Below are 12,109 nucleotides of genomic sequence, written 5' to 3' on the forward strand. Positions count from 1 at the left end.
CTTCAACCAAAGAGAAGAAAAATTCACTTTTACTTACAAATTCTGATGGATGAAAAGTCTTCCCTTGTTCTTGTTTTTCTTTTTCAGGCACTTTTTGCCCCATCCCTGTTGTGTTTTTCTGTTGAAAAGCACCTCCCCCTGTCCTCAGGCTCATGTAGTGGTGCCTTAATGACTCTGATCAGCCCTACCTGGGGCCACGTTAGACCCTCCCAGGGGTTTAGGCCAGAACAAGGGATCTTTTCAGTGGTACCTCACACCCTGGAACTGCCAGCACACCTTACATGGCTTAACAGACCCATAAATGTTATTTTATCACTTTTCCTACAGGTGTGAATTAACAGAATATCCTTATAAATACATGTAAAGGATTTAACTTACTAGACCTTGTGTAAAATCAGCAGAAGCCTCCAAGTACCTTGTTTTATTTTGTTTTGCTGTTTTTGTTGGCTTTTTTTTCTTCTTTGTTTGTTGTTTTGGTTTTTTGTTGTTTTTTTTTTTTAACATTTCAACTTTTAGACTTGACCAATAATATGGAAATCATAAGAGGAATAGGTATCTCTGTCTAATATCTCCAGCTGTTATTGATGCCTTTACTGTAGGTGCTCAGCCAAAAATATTGACTCCTCTTGACTTTGTTTCTGAACCCCAAATTTTTCAGTGCTTATAGACTAAGGAAAGTACGAATTTCCTGATGTCAGTTTGGTACAAGCAGCTTCTCCTGCCTTGATTCAGTGATTTGAAAAATGATGACTTAGAGTTTCAAAAGTGCTGAGAGATGTTATAGCCCAGTCCTCTTATGATCAACTGATCTTTTCAGCTCTTAATGGGAAAATAAATCATAGATAAAAGATAATCCTGTTGCACAGAAGCATAAAAGGTGTGATATCAATAGACTTTTATAGGAAAAAGAAAACTCTGTGAGAGGGATAAAGTAAATAAGGTAGTTTGTTCTGCTGCTACTCATGTTGGCAAGGCCAAAACCCTCTTCAGGAGCTGCTTACTCCAAGAAATGTGAGCAAAACACAAAGTATGTTTAAATAATTTAGAAAGATACCAGGTTTGGGTTTTTTTTAATTGCAAAACCCTTTTCATCCCCAAAAATCTAGAATTTCAGAAGTCTTTTTACATTTTTACTGTTCTTATTTCTTCTTTAATAATAAAGCTGTCAACTGTTAGTTTCTTTGCCTTTCATATTCACCAGTTCTCTCATTTAATTTTTGATGCTGCAGATGACATTAACAGTATAGGAAAAGGAGCCAAATAAAGCTTTGCTATATTCTAATTAATGATTATTCTAATAAAAAATACTTTGATATGGCAGCCAGCCTAGAGTGCCTTCTATGATCTTCAGTGTGATACATATTATTTATATCCTCTAAATGTAGGTGTGACACAACGGCAAAGCAAGCAGGAAGAAAGAGCCCAATGAGTATTTGGCCTGTAGAAGAACTGATTGCAGTCAATCTCTGCAATGCAAATAGGCTTTGTCAGAACATTTGTTTGCATTTATAATTAAATTAAGCTTTAACTAAAATTAAAAAAAAAAAGTAGCTATGGTAAAATCATATGTATAATTACTCCTTTCCTACTGTTAACTACCAAAAAATGAAGGTACAGGGATTGACCTGAAGAGGTCACAATAATTACTGAGGGATGAGGATGTGTGGACAGTGAGTTATTAACCATCATCCCACTGCAGAGCTTTGAGAGAATGCGAAAAAAGAAGGTGGGGAGCACACAGTAGTTCTCCTGGTAACCTTTTTTCCCTTCATGAAGCCATCTGAAAGTGCTGCTGACCTCAGCACCAAATTGATGGGGAACACCAGGCTCTGGAACACATTGGAAGGATAATGCTCTCCCAAGCACACCACAATAAATCCTGTTTTCCCCATCTCCCCGCAGCATTTTCCAGGTACACCATGACTCAGTGGGCTCTTTTCTGTCTGCAGGCTCCTACTTAGCACAAAAAAGGATGTTATTTACACTGTTGAAACAGTGGCTGGCTATCCTTTGTGTCTGTGCTCCTTCTTGAATGTTGTGATTAGAAATTTCTGGATTATTCTTTGGGAGCTATAGTGCTCAGGTCTTCCACTTCCCTCACATGGCATTGGGGTCGCCCCTGGGGACTGCTAAATGGCATTAGGATTTACCTAAATCAGCATTTCTGCATGCCTTTACCTGAGGAAAAACCTAAGTACAGATCTGAAATTTTTTATAGACAGGATTTTAAAGGATGTGTAAAGGGAGTTTGGATAGATATTATCACTGCCCATCCAAAATCCACTCCATCGTGACATAAAACACACGGATGCCCTTGTTTTATCAATAAAGACTAACACAAGGAACAGTGGTTATCATAACTGATAAGATGATGACATAGTTCTCCAGGGACATTAGTTTTCTTTGAATTTCCTGTGGTCACTCAGTAGGCAGATTTTTTTTGCACATGCCTTAAGTAACCAATGCCAGAGTGGCTTTAATGTACTATTAACTCCACCATTATATTTTCATTTTTCACAGTAGTATAAACCAGAAGGAAAAGGTGTCTGGTCCCTCTCTGCTGCAAAAAGCCAGCTTAGACTTCTGTCTAGCTTTACAGTATCAGCCCATCTGTTTTAGGTGAAAACTTGAGCAGTAATGTTAACCTCAAGTATGTTAACCTTTGGATGCCACGAGACATGATAGACAGGACCATTATTTTTATGGCACAGTTTTTTCCTGAGCAAAGAGCTCAGGCAGTGTAGAAGGATAGAAAATCCCATTTTTGCCTGTGGGTCTCCAAACAAAATACAGTTTACAGCCATTTGAAAGCCAAGGCAGGCTTCATTATCGACACACAAATACCCAACAACTATAAATTTATGAGAACCTAAGTAATGAATCAAAACTGTGAGGCTGATTGGTGAATGATGATTTATTCAGTCTTGCTGCATTTGCTGGCATAAATACTGATTCCTGATAAACCAGAGTTCACCCTCCAGTTTCAGCTGAAGACGAGACTAATCTGGAGCAGCTGAGGAGGTGGCAAACACCTACTGATCCCCTGAAACTTTCCCTAGAGATGTAAATGGAGGCTTGAAGGTGGGGATATTTTTACATCGCTCCTATCTCTCAATTTCATGAGAATATCTGAGTCAAAACTCTTAGTTTATGTATAGTACCAAGCTAATTGAGGGAGTTGTTCTCCAACAGCTATCACCCTCACACAGAATACACAATATTTAGCAGTTCTGGTAATAGTCCCCAGGTAACTTATAAAAAGATCATAAAAAGTAGGACAAAAGGTTGCAGCAGCTTCACATTTATACTTGATTCATTCAAAAATGTATAACGTCTTTAATGCAATTTAAGATTTGGTATTTTTCCTGATTTATGAGAAACTTGATTTTATTTTCTTGTTAAGTAGTATCATGAGGTTCACTCACTCATGATATTTGCTAAGCTATTAAATGTGGGGAGAGTTAAGAGTTGGTAAGAGCAGTAAACCATTTGGAGATAAATGTGTTTGTCATTCATCCTTATTAGTTCCCAGTATCAGCTTCCACACCTGTAACAGGATCTGCTGATTAATGTTAGATTTCTTTAGGCCACATCAGTGAAAAGCATGCTGTTGTATTTGTGGAAATATGTTTGTCATACACAGAATCTGTGGAAATATGTTTAGTAAATACATACAGGACGGTTCTAATTCTAGTTAGCAGATCCCCAAAATATTCATCTTTCCTCTTTCATTTTCTGGGGTCAAATCTTTGTGTTTTCAAAATCAGTGGTAAATCTTCCACTGACTTTGGCAGAGCCAGTACTCCACTTTTAGTCTTTCCTTTTAAGTTCTTTTCAGCACCTTTTTCTCTTTCACTGGTTTCCTTTGGATCCCTGCTCTACTTTTGGTTTTGTTTAACTTTCAACATCCAAACAATCTGCTATTTTTCCTTTTAATCTTTTTCTTTCCCCCTCACTTTGATTCCTTAGTTTATACATATGCTTTGCTTTTTGCCACCTTATTTCACATCTCCATTTCCTCCCGTATTTTTAGATTTGTTTGTTGTTTGTTTCTCATCTCAAGTTTAACTACTATTTTCCTCTGCTTACTCTGCTCTTTTTTCCTCTCTCCTAGCTGACATTTCCCTCTGTGCAATATCTTTCTACCTTCCCTTTCCTCTCTTTTCCAAAACAGGGCTCATCATTCTATGCCACTAATGTATAGCAGATTCTGAAATACTGTCATCTGAGACAGTTAAGTACTAAACAAAACATTACCAGGGTGGAGGAATCACTTACCCTGATTGACAACAAATCGTAACTTCTGTATTGTTGCCAGATTGCCGCTAACTCTGTATATTCCATCAACATCTAGACCTGAAAAAGAAACACATATTTCATTTTAGATCATAGAAGTATTTTTCTTTGTACGTCTGTCAGGAAGGCAGAAGCAGCCTCGCAAGTATGAAGAAGAGCAGCGCAGCGAGCGACTGAAAAATAATCCACCTGACAACAACTGAAGTGCCTCCTCGCTGATTAAAGCAGCAATGAAAAATAAAAGTGGGAGATTAACTTAAGTGAATACAAAACACCTAGCTATAATTATCTTGTAATTCTGTCAGCAGAATACGGCTCTGCAAGGGGCTTTGAGTGTGGCAGGAAAGCCAGGGGTAATTGGCTCTGGTGCTCGTCGGGAAGGGCTGTTTGGGATGGGCATGGTGCCGTGCCAGCCCTGCTTGAACGTGGGATGTTTGCATCAATAGTGCCAGGGAAAGTTCCCTGCCTGGGCTCTGGGCTTTCAGACATGAATTTCTGAGGCTGTGACCTTTCTGAAAATAAATTGCTGAGGTGCCCACCCCGAAATCATGACCTGTGTGAGACTTCACACAACTACCATTTCTCTACAATATTCTTCATAGCGGCTCAGACAGGTTTGAGGATTAAATTAAATATCCCAAGTAGCGTATGCCCTGGAGTACTTTTCTTCATTGATATAGGCCATTCTTTTCAAGGACAACACAACAGTACTTGTTTCTCCCTGCATATCCACTCAATGTTTATCTTCTAGGTGAAACTAGATGTCATACTCCCATTTGTGACATATTATCTCCTACAGCAAGCTCTGTTGATATGAGTGTTTAAAATAGCACTTCCAGCCCCTGTTGCATAGCTGTAGCAATTCAAAGCACATGGGAACTGCTCTCTTTTTCCAGGAGAATTCACTGTGGTGCAACACCAACCCAACCTGCGCGCCTAAAAATCAAACCCACTAAAACGCACATTGCCATTTCACATCTAAAACTTGCAAGTACAAAAGAAGCCAAGAGAAGCTACACAAACCAGGTTTTTTTAAGGGCTACTTATCCCTTGGAACACAAGTTTTAATTAGGTTTTGGCAAGCAGTTTCAGAGAAAGCTTTTCTCCTGGAAAACGCTAAGTTTGTCAAACCCAAAAATTTTCAGGAAACACTCCCTGACAATGTATCTAGGGGGAATAGTTTTCCAATTTGAGGTGGGGGGAAAAGGAAATCTGAAAGGGTAGGTAAGAGTAGAAACAAATGGAAAAGCTCAGAAGCCCAGCTGTGATAACAGTTGAAGAAGAAGAAGAAACTGAGTTTCAAGTCTTTATTGACACTTGCACCATGCCTTGGCACTCGAGTGCCATGGCCAATAGACTCAAGTATTTGGAGGCATTTCTCCTCCAAACCAGAAATATTTGAAAAAACATACTTTTCCTTTTGATGGAGACTGACACCAAAAAAAAAAATTTTGTGTGTTTGTATATTTGTTTGGTCTCTTTACAAAATACATTTCTCACTTTATGTCTACCCTGCCAGGAACATCCTGATTTGGTTTGCCTCAAAAAACTTATTTTAGAAATTAATAATTATTTCTTCTTCTGCTTATTAATAGTAATTCTGTGTTTCTCTGTGTGTTTTATTTAGATCGTTTTCTACCCTGCACCTGTGGGTGTCCTGCAACAAAATACTGAGAGTGATGTTTCATTTCAGCAAGATCTCCCCTTTGGTTACAGAGGGATAAAGAAAAAGTTTATTTAAGAGAAATCAAAAAGGATTTAGTAATCAAGAAATCTTGGAAATTATCCATCTGCTGGATATAGAACATATGAACAAATGGAAATTACTGAAATGTTTAAGTAACGCAATTCTAACTTAAATCTGAAGAGTTTAATTCTGTTTTAGTAAGGGGAGAGTGAAAGAGTAACTCCCAGCATAGGATTGGGGGACTCTTGTGGTAGAGGATTAAGAATTGCCTCATGTAAATTGAAGTCTCAACCAGAAATTAAAAAGGAAAAATAAATCAAACTAACAAACAGGCAAGCCACCAGACAGAATGTTAACTTTTGTTTGGATCTAACTCAATTCAGTTCTTAACCTCATTGATTATAGGGAAGTGAAAACAATCCATGTCACTTTGGGTGAAATAGTCTCACATTAAGAGCATCAATTTGGAACCTGCATAAATCACCCAGATCAAGTGAAAATTAACAAGCTGTGTTGTAAATTGGTGGCTATTACATCTTGCAACATGGTCTGGAGTACACAAGAGCACTATTATTGTTAATAAATTAATTTTGGTGCAGAAATGAAGTTTGATTAGCATTTTATTTGGGCACTATACAATATGGCAGAGAAAAAAAAAACAGAAAAAAAATTCAAGCTGATTATAACATTCACGTGCCATCAACTTTCTGCTCCAAGAACTTTGAAAGTTATGCCAAACCAAACCAATGCAAATTGGTGGATTTGGACATCCTTTTCATGACCACATTATCCTAGCTGGATTGTTAACAACTTACTTTGGAAATCCAATTAGGCACAAAGGAGAAAGGCAGAGAATGAGAGAGAAAAGTATATTTCGTAGCTCTTATATCCTGATTCTATGAACAATTTTCAAAGCAAATTCACTTTTAAGGGCACCTCTGTCAAGAATAAAAACATCACTGCACTGCTGTAAGTGTTTCTTCACGGCAGGCTATAAATACTTAGGGAACAAGATGAAACAAAAGCCTTGCCCAGTTTCCTATCTGGTGCTGGAGTTTTAGTATAGTGGCAAAGAAACTTCCAGGAAAAGATATTTGTTATAATAAAGTCAACTTCAGTTCAATATAGGATGACCTTCTTGTGTTTTGTAGTGGGGTTTATCGGGGAAAAATCACTGGATTTTGCCCTAAAGGAGAACAAGTATTTTATTTGCTTTATATTCCAGTCTCCAACTCTGTTTCTGTTTGTTTTAATGAGGAACCTGAGAACAGGATGGACCCACAATTAGAAATTATAGCCAAACACACGATAATGATTTCCACACTAAATTTTGTAATGGTATAAGAAATGTAGGAAGAGGTCTTACTCAAGAACTCATCAGTTCGGCTGTCAAACTATAGCAAATTTTAACTATTTTAGTTTAAAAAAAATACACAGGTACTCCTGATGAGAAAGTTAAAAGGCAACTGGACTCAGGCTGGCTGAAATTCATGAGCAGTAATGAAAGTTATAGTTATTCTGCTCTGCACTGTACAGGAGATGTTAGAAGAATATTTATTTAAGACATTTCTTGCACTTACTCCTATCCAAAATCAAAGTAACAGTGAATGCAGGCCAGTGTCAGATCTAGGACCAGTTTGAGCTGGCACCAGGTGCTGCATCAAAATATTAACAGGCAGAAGAAAATTAGAGTTTGGATGATATATTTATTAAAAAAAAATTTCTAAAATACTAGATTTCAATATTGATTGAGGTACTCCAGGTGATTTATGAACTGTCTTCAGTTAAATGTTCTCACTAACTCATTTCTGTTGCATAGAAAAAAGAATCCCTCTCCCAAATCACACTGCATTCTGTCTAATCTTAATTTTTATTTGTTAATACCTTCAAACTGAATATCAGAAGAAATTCTCTACGTGCAGGGAGAAAGGGGTGGTGGTACACAGAAATTTCTCTGGTTTTTAACAAGATTTAGAATTTAAAACAGCACTAGGTAACTTCCTGCATGGAAAGCCACGGAACTTTCACAATTAATGTATCCTGAAATAGGTGTGGTCCCCAGGCCTGTTTTGTAAAAGAAACCATCGTGCTGGATTCAACAACAAAGTGAAGTACAAACTTGAAGAAAGGCATTCTTTAGTTAGTCCTTTCATTTAAAATCAGTTATGTTCAGGGCAAAACTATTGTATTTCAAAGGAGCCTATTATGCCTTCCCATAAACAGAAAGATCATACGTTTTAAAACTAAAGTATCATTATGCAATCAAGCTGTTGTATTATAAACTATTTTGTGGGCTCAGATGCCCAGGGCCATCTTTACAAATATTTAAGAGGTCATTATCAGGGTATGTTCTCCCTAAAACTATAATTCTTTCCTCGTGTTTTCATATGCATCTTACCATAAATACCTGACTTATAAACAATTTTTTTTTAAAGCTTACTAAGGGCACAAAAGTGAGGCAAGAAATCATTTGAAGAAGCAGAAATGAGTGAATGAAGCAAACAGATCCATGTCAAAATAATGTGATGAAAAAAACAAAAACCAAAACAAAAATAAAATTTCACAGAAGGACCAATATATGTGTTCCAGTGGAAGGAAAATCATGAAGGCAAGCAAAGAATTAACCTAACACACTAAAATTTGACATTAAATAATAGGGTGCATAGGGTGACAAAATGAACCCAGAGTTTCAGGTGAATGTTGGAGCAAAAATAAGATTTTTTTTGTCTGAAGCCATTGAAATCAGAGGTGAAAATGACAAATACCATGAAGCAAACTGGGCCACACCCCAGAAAGTGTTGCTGACATCCCTGTCCTGCTTCTTGGTGTGGCAGAGTGTGGGGTTGTGTATGCCCAAAGCTCCTCGGGCGTGTACAGTGCTGGGCTGGGGGCTGGCACTGGGGTTGCTTTGCTCTGATGGGACCAAGCTGCTGTTCTGATCACCAGAATTACCCTCTTGTTGTTCTCCTCCCAGCAGATTAGCACACCTTTGAGGCTTAAAACATTCCAACAATATATTTATTTAATAGGGCAACAGGTCCATCCCCTGTCCAGAGAGAGTGCCTGGCTACCATGGAAATGGGTTCCATAAAAATGCCATGTATTTGTACCAGATAGAGCTTGAACAGGCCTAGGAGGTCAAAGAGTGGATGATATACTGGAAGTCAATCTGAAGGACAAAAAGATAACCATGTTGTAAAAACCATCCATTTCCATTGGTGGCCATGATATGCTTGTGCCTCGCATTTGGAAATAAAGTACAGAGAAATATTTGGAAATGACTAAGGCTGAAGTGTTATTCTGATATTGTAAAAGCAATAAGAGCAATGTTGTTGGAGACTGGCTAGACTGACCTCAGTCACAGACAGACTACTTAAATAATTAATTCTGGGCACTATGAACGAATAATTCATAACAAAATATCATTAATCCCAAACAGCATGGTTTCATGGAAATCAGAGCTTTGTCTAGCAAACTTGTTGCATTTTTTGAAGGAACAGAATATTTGACAGGTCTGGTTGGTGAAGGCAATGGTGTTGAAATAGTGTGTTTGGCTTTCCGTGCCACCTTTGGCTCAGTAGCACATGACATTTTGATCAAAGAACTTGCATTCTATAGAATTAACAGGGCATATATTGCATGGATTAAAAACTGGCTGGGTGACAGACCTCAAAATGTGGTAGTTAATGGGAGATATCAGTTAGCAAGGTCAGAACTGGCACAGCTCTCGAGAGCAGGGCTCTCATCCTGTGCCATCTAATACCTCTATCAGAGATGGGACAATGAGAGAAAAAAATTTCCCTTGGCAAAATAAGCGGATGACACAAAGGTCAGGGAGATATTAAATAATGACAAGGACAGGTAAAGTTACAGAAGATCTGAACTACTACCTTAAACAGCCACAATCTGGCAAAATCAGGCTTAGAGTGGAGAAATACAAGGTGCATCCAATACTCTGGATTTAGACTACAAAGGACTTGAAGTTTACTTTAAATAAGAGCTGATCTCTGAGCTCAGTGCTGCAACAAACAGGACTAACATAATGCCTTGAATTAGAGAGGAGTATCAAAGAAACAGGGATGAGATTGAACCTCTTCATGGGCTACAAATAGGATCTGTAGTAAAGCACTGCACTTGATAGCGAAGCAAGTAACATGAAACATAAAATAAAAGCTTTTTCACTTCCTATTAAAGACAGGACAGAGAAATGTCCTCTTCATCTGTGCATTTTATGTGATTTGAAGGTACCAGACTTCCTTCCACCACTGCCTAGCTGCAGGACCTGTGACAGCAAGCCTGAATTCAAGGTAGCATAAAAAAGATTTTCTTTTTTCTATGATCAGTAGAAATCCAACACTGCTTTAGACTTTAGTAAAGACAGAGATAGTGGGGGAAAGAAAGAAGAGGGAATATTGTAGTAGTTCTTAAAAGGCTATGAAACAGCTCTATTGGAGGTGTCTGACATGAGGTTTGGTGAATCTCTTTAGGAAATTAGCTGAAAAGAAATAATTCTATGTTTGACTGCAATAATATCAAGAAGATGAGGGGCATTCCTACATAAAAAGAGAATCTCATTTTTTCTTGCAGTAATAACTCCAAGATGCAATGAAAGGAGAAAAGCTTGACTAAGATCTTATTGTTTTCAAGACCCTATAGAAACTGTTTAATGGAAGCAATTAAAACACTGAATATGAGCATTACATACTGAGAATGAGTAACAAGTGAATATGATGGAGGATATACTTCATTCTGTTTCATATCACTCGATGGTAGAATTTCCACTTAGATATTTATACACAAATAAATAAGGGCAGCGAGAGTACAAAGCAAGTGTAATTTAAATGAGCACACACTTCACTGCTATGCTGTTTAATGCCCAAATCAAGCTTGCTCTGCCTCTGTCGTCTTCTCTATTGTGCTGTGCTTTGACATTCAAGAAGTTTATGGTTTAAAAGCCCCAGGAACAACAAGACTTCCTCAGGAGGCTGCCTGTAACAAGAAACTAAACTAAGCTTTGAGACTATTTGTTTTGAATGAAGCCGTCGAACATGCAGCGTGCTCACTGTAATTTTGCCCTTACCCCCAATATATACTTTTGCCATTCTGCTAGTCCCCCTTCTTGCAGCTAAACAAAGTGACCTCATTGCTTTCCACTGTATTTTCTTTTAAACATTGGCTGGGATGATTGAGATTCAGGAATGTGGGAAAATGGATTCCCAAGCCACGTCCATCCCCTTTAATTCTGAGCTGTAATTTTTGGCTTGGCTTGAATCACAGTCATCACATTTCAGTCTGAATCTCTCTGTAAAGTGATCTTTCTTAAACATTTCTTTCACTCATCATGGGATCAGAAACAAAGCCATTCTAGTCTTTCAGCGAAACACTTACAAACGTCTTTTTACAGCGACTCACAAGAGCTGAATTTCCTTTAAAAAATGTTTGAAAAAGAGGAGGTTTTCATTGCCTGATTGTCCTCTTTGTGAATCTTGTCATCTGTATGCCATGAGCTACAGCTATTTTAATCTGTTTTTGTTTGCAATCCATTTGGTGTCCGCCCAAGAAAATGCAGGTGATTCTAATTAACTTACTGCTGAAGATGTGGAAAAATCTCAATTGTGCGACAGAGAATTATACACTTAAAACCTTCCCTCTATTATTTATAACAGCTTATTAATGAAAATGATTACATGAATACATTTACCACCTGATTCATCTTTGTTCACTTTTTAAATCAACAAGGTTTATGCTAAAGGGGAAAAAATGCCTACCAAATACAGACCTCAAGTACACACATCAGCTTGCTGGTTTAAATGGAATGGCAGTTTAAAAGGAAATAACATTGTCTTCATGCAACACAGTAAAATATCTGAAATTGCCAAATGTTTGGAAGTAGCTGTTCTCTCTCTGTAACACATTAGTGTTTAATTTTGGGAATGCTTATTTCTGTTTTGTTTACGTGTTTGTTTTCTCTTGTAGTACCTCCTTCACCACTCCTATTCCCTTTCCTTTGCTGCAGTTACTGCTTCTCACGTACGGTGAGGAGGTCCAGTCTGACCAATCCTTAATTCATCTGAAACAAAATAACATTTCTTTGGGTTTTTGCTGCTTTATCAAGTACAATATTTT

General features: G+C 37.7%; 1 protein-coding gene across 2 annotated transcripts in view; it reads right to left on the reverse strand.

The window, feature by feature from the left end:
• Nucleotides 1–12,109, reverse strand: part of ARHGAP15 (Rho GTPase activating protein 15) — a 324,980-nt gene that overhangs the window by 99,018 nt on the left and 213,853 nt on the right. For both annotated transcript variants that reach the window (XM_041473491.1, XM_041473492.1), the window contains one exon: nucleotides 4,279–4,356. In XM_041473491.1, the coding sequence (XP_041329425.1) occupies nucleotides 4,279–4,356 (78 nt within the window). The remainder of the gene's footprint in view (nucleotides 1–4,278; nucleotides 4,357–12,109) is intronic.

Source organism: Pyrgilauda ruficollis, unplaced genomic scaffold (assembly GCF_017590135.1).
Source record: "Pyrgilauda ruficollis isolate IOZ18807 unplaced genomic scaffold, ASM1759013v1 scaffold3, whole genome shotgun sequence".
NCBI classification, from domain to species: domain Eukaryota; kingdom Metazoa; phylum Chordata; class Aves; order Passeriformes; family Passeridae; genus Pyrgilauda; species Pyrgilauda ruficollis.